Genomic DNA, 17,632 nt, shown 5'->3' on the forward strand with positions numbered 1-17,632 from the left:
AGACCTTGCAGCCGCCGGCACCCAGCACCAGCAGAGCCAGCGCTGCCCCAGCCCCGGCCTCCCAGGGGGCTGGTGCCGGGGGTCTTGCCCCTTCCCCAACCCGCCGCACATCCTCTCACCATGATGTTCTCCACCAGCTTATTTTTGCGGCAGAAGGCATGCAAGTCCAGCGTCAAGCCCTTCTCCGATACAGTTCTGCACAGAGCGCAGATTTTGCTGAGGAACAGCATCTTCTGCTCCTCCTTGTCCTGGCAGCCACAAAGACACCAACAGAGCGTTAGGGGGACACCCACGGCCAGCAGGACCAAAGCCTTGAGGGGTCTGGAGCTGTGTGGGACGCCCGGAGGCCACGGCTCTGCCCAGCCAGCAGCCCTCCAGCAGCCCCGCAGCAGAGCCGTGGCAGCGCCAGGAGCACGGCTGCGATGCAAGCGGTTGCCGTTACCTTTTCTGTGCCGCGGACATAAGCCTCGATGAATTCCATGGCCGAATCTTTGCACAGTTTCCATGCCTTATCTGGAAAGGAGGAAAGCAAAGAGTGCTGCAGAGAGGGGCTGCATGCAGGAGTGAGGAGAGGAAGGGCCCCAGCCCCAGAAGGACGTGGGGAGGCCGCGAGGATGCCCAGAGGCTGCAGGAGCTCTGCTGGGAAGAGAGGCTGAGGGAGCTGGGCTTGTGGAGCCTGGAGAAGGCTGCGGGGGGACCTCGCTGCGGCCTCCCAGTGCCCAAAGGGGCCTCCAGGAAAGCTGGGGGGGATCTTCATCAGGGAGTGCAGCGACAGGACAAGGGGTGACGGCTTTAACCTAAAAGAGGGCAGGTTTCTTTCGGTCAGGGAGGGATTTCTATCCTTCACGCCCAGGGTGGTGAGGCCCTGGCGCAGGCTGCGGTGCCCCCTCCCTGGCGCTGCCCACGGCCAGGCTGGGTGGGCTTTGGGCAGCCTGGGCTGGGGGGAGGCGTCGTGATCGCTGACGTCCCCCCCAGCCCAAAGCGTCCTGGGATTCTGTGGTGCTGTGGAGGAAGCTCAGCACCGTCGGGCCCACCCGCCGGGTTAGCCAGGAAAGGAGTCCTGGAGTCAAGCAGGGGTCTCGCTGTCCCCAACCCTCCCCACCCCATCCCCGTGACCCTGACTCACTGGGATCCAGCAGCTGCGACTCGTCCTTGCTGTCCGCTGCCGGGCTGATTTCCGCTGCTGGGCTGCTTTCTGCGGCCGGGCTGCTTTCCGCGGCTGGGCTGCTTTCCGCGGCCGGGCTGCTGCCCTCTGCCAGCAAGCTGTCCTCTGCTGGCCGGCTGCTGCCCTCAGAAGACCAGGTCTCCTGCCAGGCCAGCCTGGGCTGGCTGGGGGGGATATCTCCCTCCTCATCGGATTCAGAAAGAGTCTCTGGAGTGGGAGAGGTCACAAGGATAAAACGGCGGCTCCTGTGGGCGGGCGGTTGCGGCATTGCGGGACGTGGGCTGTGCTCGGGGACTCCTCGAAGGCCCTGTGCTCCTGCCCTGTCCGTCACTGCCGTGCACCGACACTGAGGGTCCGAGCCACGGCTGCACTCTTATAAGGCGGACCCCTGGGGTGTCATCAGGTGATGTCACAAAGGGTCCCAGTGTGACACGCGCCTGGGCTGGGTGGGTCCCGGGCGTCCGGGCGCCGTACGTTCGCGGGCGGCACCAAGCTGGGCAGGAGGGTTGATCCGCTTGAGGGCAGGAAGGCTCTGCAGAGGGATCCGGACAGGCTGGATCGACGGGCCGCATCCAGCTGCGTGGCATTCAAGGCCAAATGCTGGGCGCCACACTTGGAATCCTAGAATATCCCGAGTTGGAAAGGGGCAGACCTGAAGGGATGAAAGACACGGTCTCCTGATGGCTCTTGAGCAGAAGGCGCCCCGAGACACGCGCCTCAAGCCAGCCAGCAATTGGCCACTGCGCAAAGCTCATCATTAGCGTTGTAGCCAAGTTAATTTATCTCCACCTTGCTCACCTGGCATCAGCCAATTTTTCACCCTAAACAGCATGTATTTATCTAGCTGTACAACGGACATTTTGTCCAGAAGGATACTGAGAGAAACAGTATTGAAAACTTGATGGAAATCCAAAACCTGGCTTCCCTTGGTCAACTAGATGGGTGACGTTGTCATAAAAGGAAATTAAGTTTGTTAAACAGGACTTTCCCCTCATGAACCTTGGTGGGCTGTGACCAATGACTGCGTTGTCTTTCAGGTGTTTTTCAGTAACGCCCAGGACAGTTCTCTCCATATTTTCACTAGGCTCTGAAGAGAGACTGGCAGGTCCGTATTATCAGGCTCTTCTTTCTTGCCCTTCTTGAAAGCTGTCACAACGATTGCCAGCCTAGTGTCAACTTGGACCTCTCTGGGCTCCCAAGACCATTGAAAAATAATTGAGAGAGGTCTCACAAGGACATTATCATAGAATCATAGAATCGTAGAATATCCCGAGTTGGAAGGGACCCATAAGGACCATCTAGTCCAACTCTTGGCACCGCACAGGTCTGCCCAAAGTTTAGACCGTGTGACTAAGTGCACAGTCCAATCGCTTCTTAAATTCAGACAGGGTTGGTGCAGTGACTACGTCCCTGGGGAGCCTGTTCCACCATGCGACCACCCTCTCGGTGAAGAACCTCTTCCTGATGTCCAGCCTAAGCTTCCCCCGCCTCAGCTTAACACCATTCCCGCGGGTCCTATCACTGCTGTTTACGCTGAATAGGTCACCTGCCTCTCCACTCCCCTTCGCGAGGAAGTTGTAGAACGCGACGAGGATTAGTCGGCCCTCTGAGAACCCTGGGATGAATCCCCTCAGGCCCCATAGACTCATATGCATCCAGGGTGGGCTTGGCTGGGAGGTTTTTGTTACTGCAGTCACGGCCCTCCAACTCTGGGCCCCTTGGGTCCCAGAGCCCATCACTGCTCTTGAAGACAGAGGCGACAAAGGCATTAAATGTCTCTGCTTCACCTGTGTCCCTGCTTGTGAGGTGACCAGCCTCATCAAGTAACGGACCGATGTTTCCTCTAGTCCTCCTTTTGCTGTTAACATATTCAATACATATATTTATATATATATATATTTATATGTCTGTGTTGTCGCCCACAGTACTAGCCAGCTTCACCTCTGAGCTTTGGCCGCACGAATTTTCTCCCGACAGAGGCGAACAGCACCTCTGTAGCCCTGCCACGTCACCCGACCTCGCTTCCAGTGGCCACACGCTTTCTTTTTCCCCTTAAGCTCTAGAAGAAGATCCCTGCTCAGCCAAGCTGGCCTTCTGCCCCGCCTGCTTGACTTCCGACATTTTGGAATCGCCTGCTCCTGTGCTCTTAGGAGGTGGCGCTTAAAAAGATGGACCCCGATACCTTCCCAAGCAGCTTCTCAGGGGACCTTCCCAACTAGTTCCCTCAGCAGCCTGAAGTCTGCCCTCCCCGTGTCCAGAGTTCACAGAACTGGAGGGGTTGGAAGGGACCTCAAGAGACCATCGGGTCCAACCCCCCTGCCAAAAGCAGGTTTTGTGGCAGTTTTCCTCCTGTCACCAAAGATTTTAAACTCAACTGCTTCCTGATTGCCATGGCCAAGATGGCCGCCGATCACCACTTCCCATGGGGCTGTGGCCTCTCAGATTATTTTTGCCTATGTTGTCCTGGTTCCAGTTAGGACACAGTTAATTTTCCTCACAGTAGCTGGTAGGGTGCTATGTTTTGGATTAGGCTGAGAAGAGCGCTGGTAACATGCTGATGTTGTGATTGTCGCAGAGCAGTGTTTACACCAGGCCAAGGCCTTTTCGGCTTCTCGCTCTGTCCTGCCAGCGAGCAGGCTGGGGGTGCAGCAGGAGCTGGGAGGGGACAGACCCAGGACAGCTGACCCAAACCGGCCAAAGGGGTATTCCATACCATCTGGCGTCATGCTAAACAATATATGGGGGTGGCTGGCCGGGGTGGGGGGCCGGCTGCTCGGGGATAGGCTGGGCATCGGTCAGCGGGTGGTGAGCAATTGCATTGTGCATCACTTGTTTCGTACACATTATTATTATTAATACTATTATCACTATTATTATTATTATTGTTATTATTATTTTCCTGTCTTAATAAACTGTCTTTATCTCAACTCACAGGCTTCACTTTCCCGTTTCTCTCCCCTATCCCAGAGAGGGAGGGGGGAAGGTGGGCGAACGGCTGTGTGGTGTTCAGCTGCCGGCCGGGTTAAACCACAGCACAGTGTTCTTCTTTTGGCATCACACTGCCCACCACATCCCACAGACCCCAGGAAAAGCCCCGAAGCAGACATGGGTGTGCAGGATCTCCCCTCCAGTAGCTGGTATCAGGCCTTGGCCCTCCTGCTTCATCAAAATATTTCTCATCACAGTGCCTTTGACTATCTGTAATCATGGCCTCCAATTATCTGCTCTAACAAGTTCTTGGGGAGACTCTCTTAGTAACGGCCCTCAGCGGGGCCCGTTAACACTCCAAGTCACTTCAGCTTTTTCTTCTGACTTTACTTTCTCAATCGCTTGCATCATTCTCCTCTCGGTACCTGAGCTTCATAAATTCAGCACCAAAATACACCGTGGAACTCATTAAAATGAAGAAACTCCTAACGCTTCTTACATAGTTTTGTTCAAGACTTGTACAGCTAATTGGAGAGCTTTCATGGTGTAGTTAAGGAGGAAGATTTCAAAGAGCACCTAATAAAATTTTTTTCTCATCTTAAAGGGTGCGTTTAGTTTAATTTCGGTTTGGAGCATTTCAGTTCACTAATTGATATTGATCCAGGGTGTCTCCTTTGGGGAACTGCATAGATAGGAAAAGCAGACTCTTGAGATCTGACACTGCATGGACAACCTTGCTCCTCCCCACCCCAGCCCTGACATTTCTCCCATTGTCTACTTGGTGCTTGCACCACTTTTCCTTACACCACACTTCTGCACCAAAGTCTGCAGCTGGATGTTACAGCTCCTTTGCACCAGCTCCCACCTGCTTTCCTTAGACACCTGGCTGCACTCAGGTGCAGAAGGGTTTTTCCTATTTCCAGCCAAAGAACGTGAAAACACACTGCAATTATCCAGAAAACAAAGCAAACTCATCGTGTATGCCTCCTGTGACGTTTACCTTCACAAAAGAATGACTGTAGAAGTATTTTATACTGATAGACAGGAAATTAAAAATGATAGTGTTATTATTAATCCATATCATATGAACTCAATGAGAAATGATGAGGATCTTGGTAAGGAAACAATTAGACAGACTGCTGATAGATGGACAAGCTGGGCTGCTTCTACCTGAAGCTCAAAGCAGCAACTGGGTCTGTGAGAGCAGTCTAATGATCAAAGAGTAAGGGGAGGGCAAACCAGGAGAACCAAGGGAAGTGCATAGGTCCAGACAGGCGGCTGGAAAGGGGACATTCAGCAGGGTCTGTGTAATCAAAACTTGTGGATGTGCCTGGAAGGTGAGGGAGCACACCATGCTAGACAAAGCGATGACAATGCAAGTACAGGTGAACTTCAGGATTTCTTCTCCAGCGATGAATATACATCCTGAAAATTCACATTTCTTCATGATAGAAATTACACACCAAGCGTGTAATGTTTTATAAAAAGGATTGAAACATTTGAGGTGACGAGTAGTTGCTCTTTTACCCAAGTACTAAAGAAATTACTGGGTATTCAGGCAGAGCTCTGCTGTCAAGACAGTAAGCAAGCAGGACATGCAAGAGACCAGAGCCCTTTGGAGGATGCAGATGGAGCCAGGTGGAGATACCAGAGCATGTCCACTGCCAGCAGTGGTCTTTGTCCCAATAACGCCAGCCCAGCCCAACACATGAGACCCCTTCAAAGACAACACCCTTGTTCAGTGGGTTCTTGGGATTCACCTAAAGTTGAAATGGCCACTGGAAGACCCAATATACTCTCCCTTATTCCTAGTTAGCAGCTGAACAGCCATTTACCATCAGGGGTCATCTGTGGCAATCTCAGGCTGAAAGACTCAAGAGCAGGACACTTCAAAGGGCTGAGGCAGAACCCATCAGCTTACCCCAGTTTGTGAATCATCCCCTTCCAACAGGGATATGAAAGTAAATAGTGTGAAATGACCCGTCAGGTCAATGCACAGAGTACGGGACAGTCCTACATACTGTGCTGTAGTGGTAGAAGGCAAAAAGCATTGCATTGTGCCTCTGTGATTCAGATAATCACAGGTTATCTGAAAAATCACATTGGACGATTTCCTGTACTTATTTTTCTTTATTATTATTTCCCAGGTACTATGATTTGATTTCTCCTTCTTCTTCTTCTCCTTCTTCTCCTTCTCCTTCTTCTTCTTCTTCTTCTTCTTCTTCTTCTTCTTCTTCTTCTTCTTCTTCTTCTCCTTCTTCTTCTTCTCCTTCTTCTTCTCCTTCTCCTTTCTACTAATTATTCTTTTTTTTCCCCTCATTATTTCATTTTCCTTTAGAACGAGGCTTCCAGTAGAGATAACGAAAATAAAGAAAGCATCAGAACTTCACTGGTCTCAGCTGCCATCTCTTCCCATCTCCTCTGGAGCTGGGGGAGCAGCTCCAGCATGCAGGAGGGGCTCGGGTCCAAGAGCCCAGCTGCCACATGGAGGAGCAGCCCCGGTGGCCCTCGGGGCTCCACCTCACTGCCCGCTGGGCTCTGCCTCTCTGCTGCCTTTGGGTCGGGGCTGCTGCTTCCCTGGAGCCGTGGCCATGGCCAGCAGCAGGACGTGGCCTTTTCACTGCTGCTCTCTTTCGGCTTCCACATTGTGATTCTTGTCCCTGGATAAGCCCTCAGATCTCATGTATGTTGGTGACACTCCTGTTGTCTCTACAGTGACATCCCTGTGGCTGCAGGCAGCAGCAGGCAATGTGCAGCCCCGGGTCACAGCTGGCCTCCCTGCTAGCAGCACAGTAACAAAAGGGGCTGCTCAGGGCAAACCCAGAAGCCTGGAAGCCTCTTCCAAATGTGGCCTGGAGCTATTAAAGAAATGTGTGGACTTGGTGCTAAGGGCCGTGCTTTTGTGGTGGGCCTGGTAGTGTTAGCTGACGGCTGGACTTGAGCTGAAGGGCCTTTTCCAACCGCAGCGGTTCTGTGACTCTTTCATTGAGTAGGCACCAAGCAGGCACTGGGCCCAGGGAAAAGACGTCCTTGGTAGCCTCCAAGTTAGCTCAGCGTCACGGCACCGAGTCACTTGGAAGGAGCTGCTGGAATAATGAGACAAGAACCCGGTTCTATTAAGATATATATTGATGATGTTTTGAGGAGTGCTGCGTGGCTAGCAGCACCACAGCTGTCGAAATCTCCGTCCTGACGTTCTGTTACGCCTTGACGCCAGGATCATGATGGTCTGAGCTGCCAGGCATCTGACCATGGGTTCCACATCCTTCCCTGAAGACCGGAGGACTGCCAAAGAAAGAAGAGCAGAGATGAAAACCCACTCCTTGCAGAGATCCCCAGGCATCCCCTGCAGACCATGCCAGCCCCATTCGACTCTTCCCTTTCGACACTCAACCCTTTCAGCAGCACTGCCCAACTCCAGGCTGGGAGGGCATTCCCTGACATGCCGGGCTCCCCCGTCTCCTCTCCCTCCTTCCTATGCCTGCGTTGCTCCTCCGCCCCGAAGCATTTCCCTGGAGCAGGGCAAGGCATGGGGGCCTCTGCCCCTGTCCCCCCAGCCCTAGCACACACACCACTGCCCTCACTCACCGCTGATGATTTCATTCTGCTTCTCCTCGCTCTGGTCCCCGGAGTAGCGCGCAGCAAGCCCTAGACACAGAGTTCCCATCAGAGCCCTGCTCCCCAGCACGCTCCCAGCAGCGCAGCCCCTGGCCTGGCCAGCCAGGCTGTGCCCCCTCCTGCACCCCAGCAAGGTCATTGCCCGAGGGGGGCTGGAGCAAGGGCCCAGTCGGGGGGCTCTGGGGGCAACAGGGCTGCGCCTCGCTGCCAGGGCAGTGCCTGGGGCTGCCAAAGGCTGCCCAAAGAGGGACCCAGGGGCTGGGCTCACCAATGAACCTGACGGCCTCAAGTCGCAAGACGGTCTGCGAGTCCTGCAGGTAGGGCTGGCTCTGCTGCAGGTATTCTTCTACTCTGCCTCCGTCCTGCTGCAGCTGGAGAGAGAACACAAGGTCACGGGGCTTGCAGACCCTCCCCAGGGTCTCCTCCAGCATCCTGGGGGCAGGGAGGGCAGAGGGGCCTGCAGAAGAGCCCCCTGGGGCTCTGTGCTGGAAGGAAGGGAGCGAGGATGCGGCTGCAGGCAGCGGGCTCTGGCCGGGCACGTTTGCCCAGCTGGGGCTGGGGCCTGTGGGGTCGTCCTTACCAAGCACTCCCCGATCCTGCACGTCTGTTTTGTCTGGGCCAAGTGCTTGAGTTCTTTGCGTCGCAGAAACTCTGCAGCGACGACGAGAGCTTCCCCAGAGGCCTGTGGAGCAGCAGAGGTTGGGACATGGCAGCACAGCCTTGGGAAGGAGACCCTCTGTCCCCTCCTCTTGGCAGGGCTGCGAGCCTTTCCCAGCGCGTTCCGGGAGGCTGTGGTGGGGGACGGCGTGCACGGGGTTCCATGGCCAGGGCAAGGACACGGGACAGCCGCCATCGGAGGCAGCTCATGCTGCCGGCCAGGGATCCCCCAGAGCATCCCTGTGGTGTCGGCACACCCTCGCCCACGTAACTGGTCAGCTCTGAGATCTGTACCTTTGCTACGCTCTCACTCTGGTCTCTCATCCGAAAGTAGAGTGGGAGAAGGCTGCTGTGCACTGTCCTCTTCAGTGCCCTCTTCCTTTGCCGCAGCACAGCCTCCGTCACGGCTTGGAAGAGGCAGATGGAGTGCTCCCGCACCTGGCTGGACTCCTGGCAGGGAGGAGGACAGGATGAATTTCAGCAACAGCTGCTGCCCGCCCATGGGGAGCAGGGGCATTAGCGTGGCTGACGCGAAGGGAGATCGCAGAACTGGGAGATGCTTCGGCGCTGGATCCTTCCCAGAGGAGCTGCTCAGCAGCCCTGCCGGGGCAGCTGCAAGGCCTGGTGCCCGTGAAAGGCAACGCAGTCGGTTGCCAGCACAGGCTGCCCGCCAGCCACCCCACTTTCGCCACCGGCCGCACCAGCCATGTCCAAGCAGAGCTCCCCAGCGGCTGGGCTGACGAGGAGACTGGCGAGGCCCTGCCTGAGTGCTGCCCACAGGGCCGGGCTGAAGGGCAGCCCTCATTACAGGGGGCCCAGCTGAGGGCTCGGGCTCCCGCAGCACACTTACGTGGTCAAAGAGTGGCAGGAGCTTCTCAGCCAGCTGCAGAGCCGTGCGACCGGCCTCTCTCCTCTCCACACGAGCCATCACGTTCCGCAGCACAAGCAGGGCCTTCAGCACGACGTCTGCGCTGGTGTCCTGCAGGGCCTCCAGGATGTCTGGCAGCACGACCTGAATTTTTCTTGCCTGTAGGAAAGACACAGTTTCCCTTCCGTGAAGCCGTGAGAGACCACCCTGGGCAAAGGGCTCTGGTTCCTGAGCACCAGCCTCCTGCCTTGCTTCCTGGCAGCTGGCATGGCAATCGCCTCCTGCAAGCAGTGGCCGCGGGCGCACTACAGGGATGCGGGGAGAGCAACGGGGAGGGACGGGAGGGCAGAAGAGCAAAGCCCCAGGCTGCCAACATGGCTTTGCTTGACGATGGCCCGCTCACCTTCTCAGGGCTCTCTGACACGGTGGAGAGCCCTTTGAGAGCCATCAAGCGCATCGCTGGGCTTGGGTGCTTCAGGTAACTCTGCAGGTGCACTGGGTTACCAAACTCCTCTTCCGAAACGTGATTCTGGGCCAGCATCTGCAAGAAAGAGCAGGGGGAGCCTGGCAGGGCCTGCAGGGCTCCCTGCAGCCTCTTCTTCTCCCGCCTTTGGGCAGGGATGGAGCAGCGCGAGCTGGCACCAAAGGCACCAGGCGCGGCTGGTTCCGGGGGCTTGCCGGCCCTGCCGGCCCCAGGGACGATGTGTCCGTACGCCCTGGGGGAGCTGGCAGGTTGGGGGTAGATGGGGACAGGGCTGTGCCTGTGTGCCTGAAGGGCCACGCGCAGCCCTGCTGGGAGCAAGGTTTCATCTGGGAACTCACAGCCAAGCGACGGATGCAGGTGTCTTCTGTGACCGCGGTGCACCAGTTGCGCAGTGGCAAGTCTTCCAACAGCGCGTTTAAAACCTTCTGCAAGGTCTGCGGCATTGCCAGGACCACCTCCCACATGCCCAGGGCAGTGCTGCAAGCACAGAATACTCTGTCAGTGGGGCTGCCTCAGCCGCAGGGCCACGGCCCGGGCCAGCCCCGTAGGACCCAGGCTGTCCTGCAGCCCCTGTGACTTGGGGAGCGCTGGGGGCCCAGCCTGGGCAAGCAGGAAGGGTCTGAGCTGGCGTTCCCTGGGGGCAGGGGGGCTCTGGGCTGCCTTGGACAGCTGGGCTGCTGCAGCCCTGGCTGGCCCAGTGGGGCTGGAACACGTTGGTGGGATGGAGGGCTGTGCTCCTTGGGGATGCCCTGCCGTTTGCCATGGCTCTGGCAAGCAGAGAGTCTCCAGGTGCATCTCCCGACGTGGAACAAGCCCTCAAGGATGTTAAGGCCAGGACCTGTCACTTGGCGGAGAGAACTGCAGCAGGTTCTTGACTTCTTCCCTGGACATCAGGTTGGTCAGCTGGAGAAGCAGGGAGTCCAGGCAGCGCCGCGCTGATGCCGTGTGGATGCTGTCCAGGTTTTTTCTGATGCACTCCATGATCGTTGGCACCTGGGGGGACAAGGTGGGAATGGTGTGTCCACCGGACTGCAGCCATTTCCACAGCTGCCACTGAAAGTTTGGCCCCTTCCATTGCTCTCTGCTGCCTTCACGTGGCTTCTGGAGCCCAAGAGACCTCCATGTGCGAGGGAGGCAAGGAGGGAGGGAGGGATGGAGGAACAACGCCTGAAAGAGCTCAAGGGCAGGGCAATGGCCACAGGCCACTTACATCTGTCAGCCAGTACTTGGGGTCCTCCAAGGCTGTGTCCAGCACGCTGCAGGCGCCCTGCTTGTCATGGACGCTGGAGTCTTGTAAAGCTTCAAGGGCTGTGAGGATGATGTCCAGCCTCTCAGAAGGGAAGAGGTATCCTCCAAACGCCTGTGGGAAGGAGGAGGGGAGGGAGGACATGCCGCACTGAGTGTCCCAAGGGTGCTGCTTAGCTGAGCAGCAAGGGCAGCTCCGGAGAGAGGGCCCTCAGGGGGAGGGAGTGAGGATGGGGCGTACGGGGACAGAGTGCTGGCCCTGCAGGTAACCAGGGCTTGCTGGTGGCCAGGAGGGCTGGAGCTGCTGCCGGGACACAGGGGAGCAGCCTTCGCATAGCCCCAGCTTCGGGACAAGAGGAACCCTCTCAGCAGGGCGAGGGAGGCCGTGCCAGCCCCAGCAGTTCTGGACCCCTTTGCTCACACGAGTTGCCTGCTGATGCTACGGACAAGATTCCCAGCAAGGCCAGAGCTCATTACCTCGGCAATCTCACAGGGAAAGGACATTACAATCAATGGAAATGTCGCATCCTTCAAACTCTTGTGTGTCTCTGCGTAATTTTCCATGTCCTTTGTCAGCGAGCATTCTAAACAGGGGGAACACCAAAGAGTCAGTAGGGAAGAGCATCTTTGCCAACAAGCTTGCCAAATGGTGAAAAGCACTTTCACTAGGAATGGCTGAGGAGGGAGGCTCAGACCCATGCTGAGGAGAGTGGTGGGCAGGGATGTAAAGCACAGGGTGACGGCTGCTGGGAGCAAGAGGGACCTCAGGGATGATGCAGAAGGAGGAGAAGCAATGGCGCTGGGTGCCGTGGGGGTAGCAGCGTGTCACAGACCCCTTCTGCTCGGGGTCGGGATGTGCAGGAAGCTCCCTGCCATCTGCTTGCAAGACGGCAGGGAGCAAACAGTCAAGGAGAATTCTGGAGGGCGTCACCATCCCTGGTGATGCACGGCTGGCTCTGCTGTTCACTCCTCAGGGAAGATGTGGTTTGGGAAGTGGCAATCGATTGATGGCTTAGACTGGGGAATACCGCGAAACGGCGTGGTAGGTGAGCTGGGGAGGGTTGAGAAGGACAGCAGCAGAGAACTGCTCCTGGACATGAGGTGAGCGTTTAGCTTCTGTGGAAAACGATAGCCAGATTCCTGCGGGAAGCTGCTGTGAGGAGCAGAGGAGGTCAGGGACCCTGGCAGACTTTCATGGACAGCCTCCACCAAGCAAAAGAACAATCCTTCACAATACTCGGGGAAAAGAAGCAGACATACCAGCAGATGTCTGTGTGCAGACGGACGCTGCCCACCACACCTTCTCTTACCTCTTCCATCTGAGATGATTTTGTAGAAGCGAAAAAGAGCATCAAAAGCTGTGCAACTGATGGAATCTGTGCCACAGCTGACAATGAAGAGGTGGCCCAGCAGCTGGCCCAGGATGGGGATGTAGAGCTTTCTGAGATCTTTGTGGCTGTCCTTGTGTTTTTCATTGTAGTCTGAGATCTGGGGGAGGGAGGGAGGAGAGACAAAGGGCTTAGTGGAGGCAGAGCCGGCCCCTGAGAGAGCAGGGCCTGGGGAGGGAAGAGCAGGGGCAAAGGAGGGACGAAGAGCCTTGCTTCAGGGTGCTGAGGCCCTCACATGCACCCAGGCTTGCCTCGCAGGCACCCCTGAGTGGCAGGATGCTCTGGGATGCACGAAAGGGTCGGGAATTCCTTGTTCCTTACCTTGGCCACAAAATGTGAGAGGATGAAGTCACTCAGCCTCTCAATCCTCGTCACAGCTCTCTCACACACAGATGAGTTTTTGGAGCCAGCAAAGTCCAGCAGCACCTGCAAGGAGAGAAGTTGCTGGGCTGACAGGGGTCTGCAAATGTGACCTGAGAGGATTCTTTGGAAATTCTTTGCAAATGCCAAACCTCCAAGATATTCTGCAACTCTGCGCTGATGCTGGCGGTGGGACAGTTGTGTACGAAGGCCGCCAGCATGGGGTCCATGGCATTCATAGTCTGCAAGGAGGACAGATGATCACTGAATTATTTCTGTGGCCCTTCTCAGCCCCAGGAGCTGGCTCTGAGCCCCTCTGGAGCCCAGGGGTGGCTTTGGGGCTAAAAAGCTGCTGCGTGCAGACCTCCTGCAGCACAGGATCAGGCCAGGGAAGGGGAAGGGGAAGAAGGGATGAGGCTGGGAAAGCAAATCTGGGCCCCGGCCCTGCACTGCTCTCCAGTTGTCTCAGCACGGGGAAGCAAGGCAGCAGCTCAGCAGGACTGGGGGTGCCGGTACCTCGGCCAGCACATACCTTGGTGTAGAGTGCTCTTTTTCTCTCTGGCACATCCGACTCCGGAGGCAGAAAGAAGACGCTCCTGTAGCACGCGTTCCGGAGACTCTCCTTTTTGCCGTGCAGTGCTCTCGGCACGGTGTTGCTGAGGGAGAGAGAGAGAGGAGCCTGTTGGATGCAGTGCCTCGAGGCTTATGAAGGAGGACACGGACCTCCCTTGGCCAGGCATCCCTGGGAGGGACGGGCAGCCTCCCTGCCAGCTTCAGGGCCACCAGGACATTGCCCTGGGGATGTGCTGGCCCAACCAGGGGCTGGGCACTCACCTGAGGACGGCGATGGTCTCCATGGCCTTCTGCCGAAATTCTGTGCGCAAGCTGTCCATGGGCTCCTTTTCCAGCAGCGCCTGCAGAGCACAAGCGGGATGAGACCTTGCAGCCGCCGGCACCCAGCACCAGCAGAGCCAGCGCTGCCCCAGCCCCGGCCTCCCAGGGGGCTGGTGCCGGGGGGCCTTGCCCCTTCCCCAACCCGCCGCACATCCTCTCACCATGATGTTCTCCACCAGCTTATTTTTGCGGCAGAAGGCATGCAAGTCCAGCGTCAAGCCCTTCTCCGAAACAGTTCTGCACAGAGCGCAGATTTTGCTGAGGAACAGCATCTTCTGCGCCTCCTTGTCCTGGCAGCCACAAAGACACCAACAGAGCGTTAGGGGGACACCCACGGCCAGCAGGACCAAAGCCTTGAGGGGTCTGGAGCTGTGTGGGACGCCCGGAGGCCACGGCTCTGCCCAGCCAGCAGCCCTCCAGCAGCCCCGCAGCAGAGCCGTGGCAGCGCCAGGAGCACGGCTGCGATGCAAGCGGTTGCCGTTACCTTTTCTGTGCCGCGGACATAAGCCTCGATGAATTCCACGGATGTGTCTTTGCACAGTTTCCTTGCCTTATCTGGAAAGGAGGAAAGCAAAGAGTGCTGCAGAGAGGGGCTGAACGCAGGAGTGAGGAGAGGAAGGGCCCCAGCCCCAGAAGGACGTGGGGAGGCCGCGAGGATGCCCAGAGGCTGCAGGAGCTCTGCTGGGAAGAGAGGCTGAGGGAGCTGGGCTTGTGGAGCCTGGAGAAGGCTGCGGGGGGACCTCGCTGGGGCCTCCCAGTGCCCAAAGGGGCCTCCGGAAAAGCTGGGGGGGATCTTCATCAGGGAGTGCAGCGACAGGACAAGGGGTGACGGCTTTAACCTAAAAGAGGGCAGGTTTCTTTCGGTCAGGGAGGGATTTCTATCCTTCACGCCCAGGGTGGTGAGGCCCTGGCGCAGGCTGCGGTGCCCCCTCCCTGGCGCTGCCCACGGCCAGGCTTGGTGGGCTTTGGGCAGCCTGGGCTGGGGGGAGGCGTCGTGATCGCTGACGTCCCCCCCCGCCCAAAGCGTCCTGGGATTCTGTGGTGCTGTGGAGGAAGCTCAGCACCGTCGGGCCCACCCGCCGGGTTAGCCAGGAAAGGAGTCCTGGAGTCAAGCAGGGGTCTCGCTGTCCCCAACCCTCCCCACCCCAGCCCCGTGACCCTGACTCACTGGGATCCAGCAGCTGCGACTCGTCCTTGCTGTCCGCTGCCGGGCTGCTTTCCGCGGCCGGGCTGCTTTCCGCGGCCGGGCTGCTTTCTGCGGCCGGGCTGCTGCCCTCTGCCAGCAAGCTGTCCTCTGCTGGCCGGCTGCTGCCCTCAGAAGACCAGGTCTCCTGCCAGGCCAGCCTGGGCTTCTTGGGGGGCATGCCTCCCTCCTCATCGGATTCAGAAGGAGACTTTGGCTTGCGAACACGGCCCTTCAGGATAAAACGGCGGCTCCTGTGGGCGGGCGGTTGCGGCATTGCGGGACGTGGGCTGTGCTCGGGGACTCCTCGAAGGCCCTGTGCTCCTGCCCTGTCCGTCACTGCCGTGCACCGACACTGAGGGTCCGAGCCACGGCTGCACTCTTATAAGGCGGACCCCTGGGGTGTCATCAGGTGATGTCACAAAGGGTCCCAGTGTGACACGCGCCTGGGCTGGGTGGGTCCCGGGCGTCCGGGCGCCGTACGTTCGCGGGCGGCACCAAGCTGGGCAGGAGGGTTGATCCGCTTGAGGGCAGGAAGGCTCTGCAGAGGGATCCGGACAGGCTGGATCGACGGGCCGCATCCAGCTGCGTGGCATTCAAGGCCAAATGCTGGGCGCCACACTTGGAATCCTAGAATATCCCGAGTTGGAAAGGGGCAGACCTGAAGGGATGAAAGACACGGTCTCCTGATGGCTCTTGAGCAGAAGGCGCCCCGAGACACGCGCCTCAAGCCAGCCAGCAATTGGCCACTGCGCAAAGCTCATCATTAGCGTTGTAGCCAAGTTAATTTATCTCCACCGTGCTCGAGTTTTTGTTTCTAACGCTTATTTCTTCATTATCTCTAATTCAGGGACGTGTGAAATAGCGCAAAGCCACCTGCAAATTCCCACACAGACCCACAAGGATCATTGAGTCAAACGCCAGGCTCCACACAGAACCGCCCAATATTGGAGAATGTTAGAGCGTTGTCCAAACGCTTCTTGACTTCCAGCAGGCTTGGAGCCATGCCCACTGCCCGGGGGAGCCTGTCCCAGTGCCCGACCACCCTCTCAGTGAAGAACCTTTTCCTATCACCCAGCCTCAGCCTCCCCTGTCCCAGCTCCATGCCGTTCTCTCGGGTCCTGTCACTGTCCCCAGAGAGCAGAGCTCAGCGCCTGCCCCTCTGCTCCCCTCGTGAGGGAGCTGCAGGCCGCCAGGAGGCCTCCCCTCAGTCTCCTCCAGGCTGAATTCTGACTCGTATTCAACTTGCTGTCGACCAAAACCCCCAGATCCCTTTCTGCAGGGCTGCTCTCCAGCCTCTTGTGCTGGCCCTACAGTGGAACCCTGGGGAACCCCACTAGGCACTGGTCAACAGGCTGATGCAACCCCATTTCTATAACCCTTTGAGCCCAACCCATCAGCCAATTTTTCACCCTAAACAGCATGTATTTATCTAGCTGTACAACGGACATTTTGTCCAGAAGGATACTGAGAGAAACAGTATTGAAAACTTGATGGAAATCCAAAACCTGGCTTCCCTTGGTCAACTAGATGGGTGATGTTGTCATAAAAGGAAATTAAGTTTGTTAAACAGGACTTTCCCCTCATGAACCTTGGTGGGCTGTGGCCAATGACTGCGTTGTCTTTCAGGTGTTTTTCAGTAACGCCCAGGACAGTTCTCTCCATATTTTCACTAGGCTCTGAAGAGAGACTGGCAGGTCCGTAATTATCAGGCTCTTCTTTCTTGCCCTTCTTGAAAGCTGTCACAACGATTGCCAGCCTAGTGTCAACTTGGACCTCTCTGGGCTCCCAAGACCATTGAAAAATAATTGAGAGAGGTCTCACAAGGACATTATCATAGAATCATAGAATCGTAGAATATCCCGAGTTGGAAGGGACCCATAAGGACCATCTAGTCCAACTCTTGGCACCGCACAGGTCTGCCCAAAGTTTAGACCGTGTGACTAAGTGCACAGTCCAATCGCTTCTTAAATTCAGACAGGGTTGGTGCAGTGACTACGTCCCTGGGGAGCCTGTTCCACCATGCGACCACCCTCTCGGTGAAGAACCTCTTCCTGATGTCCAGCCTAAGCTTCCCCCGCCTCAGCTTAACACCATTCCCGCGGGTCCTATCACTGCTGTTTACGCTGAATAGGTCACCTGCCTCTCCACTCCCCTTCGCGAGGAAGTTGTAGAACGCGACGAGGATTAGTCGGCCCTCTGAGAACCCTGGGATGAATCCCCTCAGGCCCCATAGACTCATATGCATCCAGGGTGGGCTTGGCTGGGAGGTTTTTGTTACTGCAGTCACGGCCCTCCAACTCTGGGCCCCTTGGGTCCCAGAGCCCATCACTGCTCTTGAAGACAGAGGCGACAAAGGCATTAAATGTCTCTGCTTCACCTGTGTCCCTGCTTGTGAGGTGACCAGCCTCATCAAGTAACGGACCGATGTTTCCTCTAGTCCTCCTTTTGCTGTTAACATATTCAATACATATATTTATATATATATATATTTATATGTCTGTGTTGTCGCCCACAGTACTAGCCAGCTTCACCTCTGAGCTTTGGCCGCACGAATTTTCTCCTGACAGAGGCGAACAGCACCTCTGTAGCCCTGCCACGTCACCCGACCTCGCTTCCAGTGGCCACACGCTTTCTTTTTCCCCTTAAGCTCTAGAAGAAGATCCCTGCTCAGCCAAGCTGGCCTTCTGCCCCGCCTGCTTGACTTCCGACATTTTGGAATCGCCTGCTCCTGTGCTCTTAGGAGGTGGTGCTTAAAAAGATGGACCCCGATACCTTCCCAAGCAGCTTCTCAGGGGACCTTCCCAACTAGTTCCCTCAGCAGCCTGAAGTCTGCCCTCCC

The 17,632-nt window shown here is 57.0% G+C and overlaps 2 protein-coding genes across 2 annotated transcripts; both read right to left on the reverse strand.

Annotated features, from left to right (window-relative positions):
- Positions 1–5,240: 5,240 nt before the first annotated feature.
- On the reverse strand, positions 5,241–12,335 carry LOC310891430 (uncharacterized protein). The gene is made up of 3 exons (XM_083853693.1): positions 7,980–12,335; positions 7,682–7,741; positions 5,241–7,378 (listed from the first exon to the last, which is right to left on the reverse strand). The coding sequence occupies exons 1-3, from the start codon at positions 8,140–8,142 to the stop codon at positions 7,251–7,253; spliced, it is 351 nt and encodes a 116-aa protein (XP_083709819.1). The 5' UTR covers positions 8,143–12,335; the 3' UTR covers positions 5,241–7,250.
- Positions 12,336–12,818: 483 nt separating this feature from the next.
- On the reverse strand, positions 12,819–15,894 carry LOC310891448 (uncharacterized protein). The gene is made up of 3 exons (XM_083853718.1): positions 13,769–15,894; positions 13,548–13,627; positions 12,819–13,369 (listed from the first exon to the last, which is right to left on the reverse strand). The coding sequence occupies exons 1-3, from the start codon at positions 13,877–13,879 to the stop codon at positions 12,949–12,951; spliced, it is 612 nt and encodes a 203-aa protein (XP_083709844.1). The 5' UTR covers positions 13,880–15,894; the 3' UTR covers positions 12,819–12,948.
- Between the last annotated feature and the right edge of the window lie 1,738 nt (positions 15,895–17,632).

This window comes from Anser anser, assembly GCF_964211835.1.
Source record: "Anser anser genome assembly, contig: HAP1_SCAFFOLD_181, whole genome shotgun sequence".
Classification (NCBI taxonomy): Eukaryota; Metazoa; Chordata; class Aves; order Anseriformes; family Anatidae; genus Anser; species Anser anser.